Consider the following 13380-nt stretch of genomic DNA (forward strand, 5'->3'; position numbering starts at 1 on the left):
AGATACATATCTGACATTCTAAGCCAAATTCTGGAGCAATTATAGACATGAAGATGGCTCCTGAAGTAACTATTGAAAACATTTTCTAATTGCAATTCACAATGAGATCTAGTTCTTTCTGTTTTTGCCAACAGTCAAAATCTCATGTTATTATTTCAGATTAGAAGCTTTAACAACCAACTGACATTTATCCAGCAAGTTGGACTGGCAGAGTCTTGTGAATTTAAACTCATTGTTAATATTTATATAGTGTCTCCAGAGAAAAAGCTTAGGCTACTCACCTGGTTTATTACGTTACCTCTCTTCAAATCTCTTCTGTACTGGTTAACGATAGTTCTGCTCTTTGCAGGTAAGAGGGGGGGAAAAAAAGGATAGTTTAATTATTTGCTGAACCAATAATAAAATAAAGGCAAAATTATTAATGTTAATAGCTATTTTCAAATTTATTCACATCCTAAGATTTTTCCAAGTGATGTACACTGTCAGTTTTCAAACTGCATTCCAAGGCTTTGGCTTTGCCTTAGCAGTAATGATCAGAAGCGATGTCTCTCGTCAGAAAGAAAACATTTGCAGAGGCACCATTAATGTTGAAGTCATCATCAGAAGTGCGTTGTAGTCTTTGACTCCCCATTTACTTTTACTCATTAGTGCTACATGTAGCTCTTCCTCCCTTTCTGAGAAATTATATTTGAACATAAGCTTTTACAGCCTCATCTGTATCTCCCTATATATTGACATCTATATCTACATGCTTTAAAGCATTATAAGTAAATGTAAGAAACTGTCAATCGATGAATTGAAATAATTTTGTGTAGTGTAATTCTAATACAAAAAGTCACATACATTTTTTAAACTCCCACTTGCATTTACCCACCAGGAATTAATTTTCTGATCATGCAGTATTTCTTGCATATTAAGTTTGCTGAATTGCAGGCACACACTGTGAAAACGTTACAATTTTAAACTTGTTTCAGTTAAGGGAAACCATTTTAAGTAAGATCAGTGTGATTATGTGTGAAGAACAGGTTTTGCACAATTTGAACCCTCTTTTTAGGAGACCCAAAAGTCAACATTTTCTCCCCGAGAATCTAGATGCCATTAATTCCGTCTTCAAGGCAATTAAGCCAAATGCATTTCAGAAGTATTGAAGAGGAAAAGAACATAGTCTTATCCTTGTAATGTAATAGTAGTCAGAATCATGATGGTACTTCATTAAAATATGACATACTTAATCTATTAAACTAGAGAGCATTTCTTCTCTGAGTGAATGTAATTCAGACTTTTTTCATTGCATACAGATCACATCTTCCAAGTTGAGATACATCATATTATAATGGACTGTTATAGTTTCTCATCTTTGTATTTGAGAAAAAAGATGTTTGTCACCAAGGATTTATTTTAAAAGCACTTGAAAGTTTGGCCAAGGTACATTATTTAAATTTAATACCTATGCATTTTATTTCTGTTACCTATCTCATAGTCAAAAACAATATAAGGAGAAAATATCCCTCTAGGTCTTCATCTCGAAGCCGTTTATAAGTCTATTAGAATCTATAAAATTGTGTTATAATACTTCTAGTTGGAGTTCAGAGCATAAACAGAACAATGCAATAAATATTTCTTTGTGAGAGTCAAATGAGTTTAAAAACAATCTATACTTCCCAATAACAAAGCTGCTATGGAAATGAAAAGGAAACAAGCCAACAACTACACAGTACCTTTTTCTTTCTTCATGTTCAAGTAGGACCCTGAGGAAGACTATGGTATTTCTCTAGCCTATTGGATTGGATTTCTTATCATCACAAGATTTCAAATATATATTAAAAGTACCCATTATATAACTGTATCAAGAGTTTTATTGTAAAAAGTTATTTTTATCATCCCAGTAATAACTACTACTAATTCTCTGATTTATTTCCACACAATAACTAAAACACTGCTACACTTGGAAAGTAATCAAATTGCTTTATTCAGTGACAAACTGTATTATCTATAGTTATGCAGATAAATGTAAATAATAGATTTACAAATCAGTTAGCTTTTATTACTATAACACTTCATCAGGATCACTGAGGGATGAAGTATTCATATAAAGGAATGTTCTAGATAGAGGCAGCCCTCTGTACATATGACAATTCAACTTTTGTTGATTTGTATTTCTGCTGTTCAGCCAACTATACATTTGTGGTCAACGTGTTGCCAGTAGGCAGGCAGCACACATATTAAATTCTATCAGTCAATCTACTCTCTGATGTTTACCACCAAAGTCTCCCCAACACTCCCTCTCAATCTGACCACAAAAGAAGGGTGGCAGCATCCTTCACAACCTCGCTGCTTCAAGACTTTTGTTTTTAGCACAAGCCTAGGTTCAACCTTGGGTTTTTGATCAAGCTGCACAGCGAGGAAGAAAGAAGAAAAGAAAAAGAAAATTAATAGGAAAAGTAGGAGTGTTTAATACTTTAAAGTCAGTAACAGAAGTTTTGAAATCCTTTGAGCAATGGCAAGATCATTCCAGGGAAAGAAGCTTTGAAAAGTTCAGGAATGATTTTGATGATTTAGACATTTTAATTTTGATTTTTAAAATAATGCCATTATTTTATATTGACACGTCTCCAGGTAACAGCAACTTTTTAAGTGAAAATAATTGTGTACTTTAAATAAGAAAAACTGTGGATAATTTTATTATCTACTCTCCTCTACATACCTAAGATGGAAAAATCCATGTCTCTCAAGCGTGTTCCTCCAGCATCCTTCCCAATGCAAGGATTATGACTTCAGCTTCATCTGTTTAGATTTCAAGTGTGAGCAGGTGCAGAACATTCTAACCTACCTGTATTAGCCTTTTCACCAACATCTCACTTCCCACACAAATCATACTGGAATGCAATCCTCTTATCTTTGCCATAGCCACATTACAAACCCTGAATTCTGTTCTAAAAGCAGTGTTTACTCCCTTTCTCTTTCTACTCCACCTCTTAAAATTAAAACTCTTGGTGCTTGAGGAGGTTTCCTCTTCACCATACAAAATTTTTCTAATACATTTTTATTCCTGCTTCCCTCCAGAATTAAACTTGACTGGGAGGGAGAAATCTACATTTTCTTCCATTCAGTCCTTTAAAAGAACTGCTAAAAGAAAAATTTGTGATGACAGCCCTCCACTTTCATTCAGTAAAGTATTAGTCTTGGGGGCAAAGTGGAAAATATTTGATTTTGTGGAATCAGACTCTTATAGCATGAATCTTTGAGTTCGGACTTTCTCCAAGATAACATTCCATTCATGTTGTTATCTTCAGGAGAGAAGACTCAGCATCACATAACTGAAACTAAGAAGGGGGTGGGAATACTATTGATTTACTCTTAACATTGATTCTCTACCAGGTAAGCAGCACATGTCAAAAAAAGGGGAAAAAAACCCAAATACTTAAAAACCCATGGTTAGGAAAAAGGCAATGCCTTCTCACAGATAGACTGCTGATAGGGGCAGTTTATAATGACCCTAAAGAACCATATAATAATTGTGTATAATAATCATATGAAATTCAGCCTTGTTCATCTCAGCCTTGTTCAGAATAACTGAAAATAATTTTAATGTCTAACAATAACAATACATGCTGGTTAAATAAATTTTGTTGCATCCATAACATGGACTATTCTGCAGCCATTAAAATGACTTCTCCTTTTCCAAATTCAGTGCTCTTGAATTTTTATACCATTCATTTGTTTTTTTTAATCTTCTCTCTTGCAATTTAAATAGTCTTCTGAGGGCTGTGTAGCTACTACCCAGATACCTTCCAAAACACCACCCTAAGTCAAATGCAAGTTATCATTTCCAGGCAGCCAAATTAATGCTTCATTCCTGATTCTATCTGAGGATGGAGAATTCATATACTGCCAATTTAGTTCTAAATATTTTAACTCTGGTTTGCCATTTTATTTTGGCTTCAGTGACAAGACAAATTGGACACTATTAACATACTTATCTCAACATAGGTAAGCAGGAAACCCTCTCTACACAAATTAAATATAATAATAATATAATAATAAAAACTTCCCAAATCTTTTTCTCTTATCAAATTTTTTCCTATCATGCAAATTATTCTTATTCTTATAGACCATATTTAAGTGGGGGAAAGGACTCAATACAAAAGGTGGTAACTAATGGCCCTACTCTACTACTTAGATATTTCGATTGATAAAATTATGATAGCATATCAGAGAACAATGTTAGCCTTCACAAAAGTAGTGTAAGTTCTCTTAAATTCATCACAAATTTGCCTTTAAGGAGTCATATTAAGATACTTTGAAAAACAAAAATTTTGGCATTGATAAAAACAGACTTTTACTCCAATTTGTTGCAATGAAATAAGGCTAGAAATTGTATTAAAATACACACATTAGTTTGATGTTGAAAACAGTTATTAGGCTAATTTTTCTTCGGAAAAAACAAAGTAGGTATTTCATTTTGGTATGTAGAAAATTTTCTGGGAATATAATTACTACATGCATAGGTTATTTTTTAGTATCAAAAGATTTAAAAGGTTTTACTGGAAGCAAGGAGTAATTGTGAGATAAGACAAAATTTTAGAAGACTCTTATTTCTATAAAAATGAAATAAAAATTTGCTAGTTGGGGCTTCCCTGGTGGCGCAGTGGTTGCGAATCTGCCTCCTAATGCAGGGGACACGGGTTCGAGCCCTGGTCTGGGAGGATCCCACGTGCCGTGGAGCAACTAGGCCCATGAGCCACAATTACTGAGCCTGAACATCTGGAGCCTGTACTCTGCAACAAGAGAGGCCACGATAGTGAGAGGCCGGCTCACCGCGATGAAGAGTGGCCCCCGCTTGCCACAACTAGAGAAAGCCCTCGCACAGAAACGAAGACCCAACGCAGCAAAAATAAATTAATTAATTAATAAACTCCTACCCCCAACATCTTCTTTAAAAAAAGAAAAACAACTTGCTGATTGTCCTTATATTGACCTTGTATCTAGAATTTAGTAATAAATGGAGACTGATTTCATTCATCCATTCTTTCAACACTAATGTCTTACCTCAGTGCCAACCACTGTTCTAGATACTGGAAATTCAAAGGTCTGCTGCTAAACACTCAACATAAGTAAACCCATAAATATCTTCAAGGGTTTAGAAACAAAGCATATGGGGAATATGATGAATTTATTCACTGTATTTGCAAGAGATCAAACAGTTTTACAGAGATGGTAAACCCTTGCTCTGTGCTTCATTAAACATAATACTGACGCAGTGAACCCAGAACTCATTAATCCATAAAATATTTCTAGAAAACCAGTGTTATGGGATATGTTTAGAAAACATTGGAGGGAATCTATTTCAGAGAAATATTTCAGAGAAAAACTTTTCTTTACCTCTGAAAACAAAAAGTGATACAATTTGTAATAGTAGCTGCTTTTATTCTGTTATTCAATTAAGTTTAGTTTTGTTTTAAAATTGACACAGAGCTTGTAATATGGAAAACTATGCTATACAATGAAGATCTTACTGGTTTTGTTGAGAAAGTTTATGTTTTTTGCAAGTAAGAATTCTGAAGACCATCAATAATAAATGATGCCAGGATTGTTGTCAATTTTAGGTTTGGCTCCTCGATTTCTCAATAAAAATTCATCTGTAAATCAAAGCCCTACATTTAGGTTTGTTTTATTCATATTTGTAGCTCATTTTTGAAGGTATTCGAGGTCCTGGCATAGAAGGTGACATTGCCATTGATGATGTATCAATTGCAGAAGGAGAATGTGCAAAACAAGATTTAACGACTAAGAGTAAGTGTCTCTTCTTGGATCAGTTGGTATGATGTTAAAGTAATGTAATGACAATTAAACTAATGTGGTCTAATTGTTAAAACTAGTTTACTTTTAGTTTATTTAAAAATTTCCTATGCATGAGACCTTAAAATTTTAATTATATTTTAAAATCAAAGTATTAAATCCAATGGTAAGCATTTGAACTCAGTTATTTGACCTAAAATAAAAGTAATTTTGATTTAGGTCTATGTAAGGCAAGCACACTTTGGTTTTTAATTAAGATTTTTAAATATTCTTAATTTATATTATTAATTTCAGAGGATTTTTTCACTTTTATTAAAATATTTGGCTAATCTATATACTCAGCACACATTTATATAGCCATGGCTGTTTTTATTCCTCCGAGTTTATGAATGTATTTTGTAGGTCTAAATTTTGCCAACCATTTTAATAGATTCAATATTGTGAAGAGCCTTAGTATATATATTAAGTAGTGGATCACCCTAATTCTTTTCTGGTATAATTAATCTCCTTATACCTGCATCACAATCTTGTTTAGTAATTTGATTTCACTTTTTATTCTGGTTTGAATATTATGGTATAATGATATCTTCAAATTGTATGTTTTTCACAAAAAATCCATTTTTAGTAAAAGAACTATAAATTAAAAATTATAAATAATGCAAAAAGCATCAGAATTACGTGTTGGGCTGTTTCTTAAAATCCTCATTGTATTATTCATGTGAAGGTGAGAAATCTAAAATTATACTTATGAAAAATTCCTCTTAGTTGAAGGATTTTCATAGGCCCACCTAAAATCTTTAATTTTGTGGTCATTTAAAGAGGTATCAATCAAACTAAATGCATACAAATAACTCAATTATTTAGCACTTACAAAAAGAGCATGAAAATCCACTTTGTATAAGTCTAGAGCAAATCAGGGTCTTTGTTAATTGAGTATAGTTAGTGAGAAATTATATCAGTCTGGATGTTGAAAGTCAAATTTGTACAACTACCCAGTGATTGCTCATACAAACTGAATTGACTCCATTTTTAAACATTGTTAGGAGACAAAAACTAAGATTGTACATAACAATGAGCCATTTTGCTCATAGTTTTCACCTTCTTGTCATTACACTTAGCATTTCAAGTAACAATTTTACTAAAAGTTTCTCCCTGTGTCTGGCTAACTTTTCTTTAGAAAACCAGCAGCTATATCCAAATGAAGTTGGTTTGTCAAATGCACAGAAAAGCAAGCATTCTTCTCAGAGGAAAAAGGGATTTCTTTTGAATTTCACAACATGAATCAGTGATAGTAACATACACTATATTAACTAAAGATAGTTACCATCTGATACAGAAATCTTACATTTTGATAATTAAATCACTGAAAATTAGTATAAATAGAATTGAACTTTCCAAATGAGGAAAGCAAAAGAACATAATTTACTCCCCAAAAAGGAGAAAGCAGAAATGTAGCCACAGTGAAATGACTATAAAAACCCATAGGCACTTTATTGTTATACAATAGAATATTTTCATAATCAGTTTTCTTCTCTTAAACTACTAAATCCAAGAAAAAGTGTGACTATTTCAAGTAAGATATATCTATACTTATTGGAGGTATTTTTATTTAGCCTCTGTAAATCAGAGGAAACAATTCTAATTGAACAAAAATATTTTCATTGGTATGAGAAAATACTCTGCTACATTTGTATCTCTTTAACTATAACTTATTAAGTTCATTTTGATGAATAGTGTTTGTGGAATATTAAATTAATGTTAAATTCTAAGTACAAACCAGCTTGGAGGCCAAAGGCCTCTTCCTAAACTGCTCAGGCTTCCAACCCCTCTCTGGTAGTAAATGTAGTACTATGGCCACACTATCAAAAGCTGAGATTGTTTGTCTCTTATTTTCAAAACCCAGCTCGCTCCTAGGTGAGAGCCATTTTGTAACTTAAGGCAGGTTAATGAATTATTGGGTTTGCCTATGTTAGTCCTCCTAGGTAAGCTATACATTCTAAGAGGTATCATCTGTACATGAATTTTACTCGAAATACCAGCTACAATAGGAATCTCAAGGCAGATTGGTGAAAGAGATTTTTTAGTTAGAATGGACTTCATAGCACTTTAAAAAATTACACTAAGGAGAAAATTATTTACCCAATTTATAGATAATAGAATGATCCTGATATGTATAATCCACTGTTTGCAGTAGTTAATTTCTCTACCCATAACAATCCCTACCTGGTTTTCATAAAGAGTAGTTTTTCTTTCAGTGGTCTTTAAGCTTAAACATTTCTGAAAGCTTAAAAAAAAGAAAAAATGAAGCTGACCTTTTAGATTTTTGAGAATTTTCTATGAGTGCATGCCTTCATGTGGCTAGCAGAACTCTGAGGTTGAGCTCAGCCACAAACTCACATAAATATCTTCTGAACAGGTTTTTGTAGCATAGCATATCAATTTAAAATCTGAAAATATTTTAACAAATGCCTCACCATATATTCAAGTTACTTTCCTTTTCACTTGTCTTGGAAGTGAAGCTGATAAATAAAAACAAACCAAAAAACAAGTATTTTCCAAAAATATCTTCCATATACTAAAATTGTTTTATTTGTTCACCGAAGTTGTATTGATAGTTACATGTAATACTTACTCTCCTTTTTAATGATTTCTTGGCATTTACTTCCCTTGTCTTTAGATTCTGTTGATGGTGCTGTTGGAATTTTAGTACATATATGGCTTTTTCCGGTTATCGTCCTCATCTCTATCTTAAGTCCTCGAAGGTGACCTTACCCTGGCAGAGGCTATAAAAGATTCACCAGGCACTGGCATGAAGAAAGAGTCTTTGTAAATGGACATTGAAAAAACAAACTACCAAAGATTCCTCCACTGACTACTGACTCAAAATAAAATAATAAAAACAAATTTTTTAAGCACTGGGGATAAAAAGACATCATGGAAATATAACTTATTCCACACTACAAATAAAAGAAAATCTTGACCTGAGTAGAGAAGAGACCTTCAGGTGCTTTTGTGGCTAAAAAAATTACAGCGTCATCTGGTCATCTGGTTGAACTTGGAAAAAAAAAAAAAAGCTATAGAAATCCTTGTCAAAGCACAAAGTCATGGCTGGTTTTGTTTCAAATGAATAGTTTGCTTGTTACCATGGAAACCTAATGGCCTGCCAACAAAAACCTCACTGTAAACAGGGTACGTGAAGAGCTGGCATTTATTTTCCTTTTGAGAAGGTTTTGCATAGAGAATTAAATAAATGTAGGCCCTTTTACCTTTGGTTGTTACCATTCCTTGAAAATAACCCAAACTCAGAATTATTTACAACATTCTTCTTCCTCCCCACCTTATCCCCATCCCACCTTTATTATTATTATTTGTTTTCCTCCCATGGCTAAGCTAGATAACTGTATGCTGTCTCTTCTTGCATGCACTACTATCCAGGATGGTAAACCTGGGCTTACATATTACACAGGCTTATCGGAGTTTGCTTGCGGCCACTTGAACACCCAAACTAAGTCATCTGTTCCAACGAAGAAACCAAACCATCATCTTTTATAAATTGCCATGGAAACCAAGTGCCTTCAATGAAACAAGCCTGAATAATTTTCAACTCAGAAGTTTGCACTGCTAAGAGTGGTTTGTGTAAAACTGTTTTATAAACAAACTACAGAGCCTAAATGTGCAAATTACAGGCAAGACAACAAAGCCGCTTCTGAAGAAGAAAGGACCGAAGCTGCTGCGTAAGCCCATGCAGACAAGATATTTGTTGTTTGACCTCCTAGACAGCCATGGCCTTTCGGCTTATTGTCCATTAGAAAATAACTTCCATTGAGACCAGACATGGGAGCAACACTTTTTTCTTCCAGGTTATTAAATGGGTCAACCAGAGCAAAAGGTTGTTAAGATAATACTTAGCGCAGAAGGTGGTAAAACAGGAGTGATTTTTTACTCTAACCTCCATTTGAAATGGAATTGGCGCTAGCTTTAGAGGGAACAAGAAAATGTTTGTGATTGCAGTACATACAAACTCTACAGTGGAACTGGGCCTGAAAAAATCTGGCTTTATTCTAGACACTGAGGGTAATATGCCTCTGCCCTTTAGTCAGACTCTGTGAAAATTGTGAAATATTATTTTATTATTTTACCAAGATTAAAAAACACTTTTACAAAAAAACAAAAACCTGTAAAAATGATTTTGAGCTACCTGAGGACAAATCATACCTTTAACCAGCCAGTTTTCCAATGCATTGTAAATTTCACTTAAACCTGTTGGTTATGAAAATTTGAAGATCTTTTTCCTTAAATTATCTCAGCTTTTAACTTCATTTAAAAAGACTTTTGTCTAAAGAAGAATATTATTATTATTATTATATGTTCTTTCAACACCCCAGGATTAAAAAAAAAACTGATTATGCAAGTAATTGGGATATAAGTATTAAAGTATAACATTTGCAAATATTAATATAAAAAGCACAACAAAATGTAGTGGAAAATGACAAAGCTTGATTTTTTTTTAATTCTGTAGAAATGTTTGTGCAAATTCAGTAATCCAACTTAAAAGATAATTTTACAGCTATGTTCAATAAAGCCTCTTTCCAGGTAAGGTATGAAAAGCAGTATGTGTGTTTGTTGAACGATGTTCACTTATCACCAAAATGAGACAAGTTATACAATTTACTGGTTATGTCTCCATGGGATAAATCTTCAGTGCTTCATATACCTTAATGTCTGCAGGAAGAAATTTTGATAGGAAATCTCTGATGCACTCTCCCTTATTTGTAATAGTTGTAAAAAAAAAGTCAAACCTTTGAAAGTAAAATATGAAACAAATATGAATTGGAATTTAATGTGTATTTTCATAGTTAAAGAGGGAACCAGTCTGAATATCCAGGTAATGGTAGAATTGAGCTAAGCCATGTTCTTTAAATTAAACAGAATAAATAAATGAATTTTATAACATATTTGAACAAATCAGGCATATTGAAAGAATTTCAAAATTATAGTCACCCATCTATTTTATCAAACCAAAGAGATTAAAGTAAAAATATTCAAGGCACTTAGCTTAATATTTACTAAATCTCCCTTCACCTTGACTTCCATTTTATGTGGCAACTAACCACGTCTCTCCACTATCCCATATTAGCGGATCATATTTTGAAATTGATTTTCTGCATACTCATTTCTGATAATATCAATGAAAATGTTCTAGATCAAAAGAGAGGCTTAACTCATTGCTGCCTTCTTTCCCTGATCTTTGAGTGAGGCTTTTGCAAAAAACAAACAAACAAAATCTACATTCAGAATATTTGGATATACATGTGTCCTTTCCAGGAAAATAATCAAGTCTTTTCTCCTAAGTAACCCTGCACAAAGAAACTGCTGTAAGCAAAAGATTCAGTTCTACTACTAAACATTCATAAAATACTAAAGTCTTTCCATAACCTTTCACACAGTAAGAATACGCAAGGCTTCAGAAGTTCATGAGAACCTGCTGGTACTTCAGAAAGTAATTTTGATTAAATGTTTGAGAAATTGCAGATGAGTGCCAAGAACAAACGGGTAATCAGAACTGCAAAGCAATCAACTTTATTGATATGGTAATAAGTTAAAATTTATAACTTAAATGGGTTCTGGATCACTTATATAAACGAATAAACTTAGAATCAGTGTTTTTCACTCCAGAGCAAATGTTTAGTTGCTGTAATTGAAAGGCAATGGATAAAAATGCAAAAATTTTTTAAAGGTCAGCATATGTGAAATATAAATTAAGTATTCCCTTCTTTAATATTAGTTATAATAATGACAACTTTAAAGCGCTTACCTGTTTACCAACTGCCTTCCTTTTCCTAATACTTTTTTGTATATGAGTTGAAATCTCCAATGTATTCCCCCTTTTCCTTTTTGATAACACATTTTAAGTGTAATTGATGGCAATATTTTGTTGTTGTTCTTTCGTAGGAAGGCATTAGGCAATGGAGCTTTTAATTTCCTGGGAGAAAGATTATGTCATGTAATCTCCTACTGCCAGTAGTTGATCCCAATTAATTAGAAGCATTACTTTTTTTCATCAGTTCAGAGATGATTGTTTCTCCACATTTTAACATCTCTGCAATCAGGCTATTTTAACTATAATTAGCAGCATTTCTGTGTAGTTAGATATAAAATAATAATGCATCCTAAAAACATGGCATCTTAGGTACTGAAATTCACCAATGTTACCAGAAGTGTCAAATCATACCCAATGTTATTACTTTTCAGTAGTAATAATAGCCCCTTCGTATTTGTAGGATTATATTAAATACTCATTGAATACACATTATTTAAAAATAACATAACTTTTATTTTGCTGCTTTTTAAAAATCTGAGTCTTCTCTTACATGCATTATATACATACCTAGCCCTGCTTTCTTTCTTTTTCTTTTTTTCCTGCTACCTATTTTTTAGTTCTATTATGAAGTACAATATGCCATGTATCCCTGGATTAAAATGTTTTCTGGTTTTATGTGATTCATAGCACTTAGTAGGTTAGAAGTTTGGCCTGCCATTAAATTTTCTTTAAGAGATTTGAAAAATGCATGGTGCATCACAATGTCATGTAATAGGCTAAACTAATGGTACTTCATTTCACCTACATCACAGCATCAACTTTGGCATAGCAATGAATTGTGATAATTACAATAATGAGAATTACGAACCAGCTGGTCTGTTACATCATGTTACAAAAGGTAAAAAATAATGCCATTCTTTACTTTTATATTTTAAAATAATGACAAAATATGAATGACAGCTATACTAACTTTTCACCAAACATGCATTTTTATTTTAAAGACTTTATAATAAACTTATCTGTCAAAATGTGTAATTTGAAGAACAATTAATTTAGTCCTATGCTTAAGACTGTATGAAACTGGCTGTGGTGTTTTTCATGATCTAATTTTGTTTGTTTTGATTAGTGATTTGAAAGTTACTGATAGACTACATAACCTGAGTTTGATAGAATGCCTTCAAAGGATTCTATTGAATGCATGTTCTTTATCAAAAAACATTTTTTTAAATGTGCCTTTCAAAGATAAGAGCCTCTCAACAGACATTTAAACTGGAAAAATTTTATTCCAGATTCATTTTCCTCTTGGGTGATGACGACTTCTTACTAATTGCTTCGTCTGCATCTCAGCAAAGCAGAAGGTATACTCTTCTTGCAACTGGGTAGTTGATGTCAATGAGGAGTTATTGCATTTTCTGTGAAAACAATAAAATCATAGGGTTCAATCCCAAGCTATTTCCTTTCCGACAATGTTCCCTTTGTGGTTAACTAGCTTACTTAGTTTTCTTAGTGCTTATTTTTAAAAAGCAATGTATCTGGCATTTTCTACTTCTGCTTAGAAAAGCTACTACAGAATGATCAGAACTTCTTTTCAAATCCGGTATAAAAAGTTCTCTGCTGAGTATCCATAATATTTATAAGTAAATATATATGTTATTACATAGAAAAAGTAAGACTTAAAAACTTGAAATTTTAATGTGAAATATGCCAGTTCAGAATCCATCTATAATAAGTTTATGTCTGTTTGGAAACAGAAGTGAAAG

The 13380-nt window shown here is 32.7% G+C and overlaps 1 protein-coding gene across 4 annotated transcripts in view; it reads left to right on the forward strand.

Moving 5' to 3' along the window:
- MDGA2 (MAM domain containing glycosylphosphatidylinositol anchor 2) overlaps positions 1-9948 on the forward strand; it is an 842328-nt gene extending 832380 nt beyond the window's left edge. For 3 of the 4 annotated variants that reach the window (XM_060096268.1, XM_060096270.1, XM_060096269.1), the window contains 2 exons: positions 5688-5793; positions 8477-9948. In XM_060096268.1, coding sequence (XP_059952251.1) covers positions 5688-5793; positions 8477-8565 — 195 coding nt within the window. In that variant the 3' untranslated portion in view covers positions 8566-9948. The remainder of the gene's footprint in view (positions 1-5687; positions 5794-8476) is intronic. The other variant, XR_009531733.1, reaches the window with a different exon arrangement.
- Positions 9949-13380: the final 3432 nt, after the last annotated feature.

This window comes from Mesoplodon densirostris, chromosome 4 (genome assembly GCF_025265405.1).
Source record: "Mesoplodon densirostris isolate mMesDen1 chromosome 4, mMesDen1 primary haplotype, whole genome shotgun sequence".
In the NCBI taxonomy this organism is placed as follows: domain Eukaryota; kingdom Metazoa; phylum Chordata; class Mammalia; order Artiodactyla; family Ziphiidae; genus Mesoplodon; species Mesoplodon densirostris.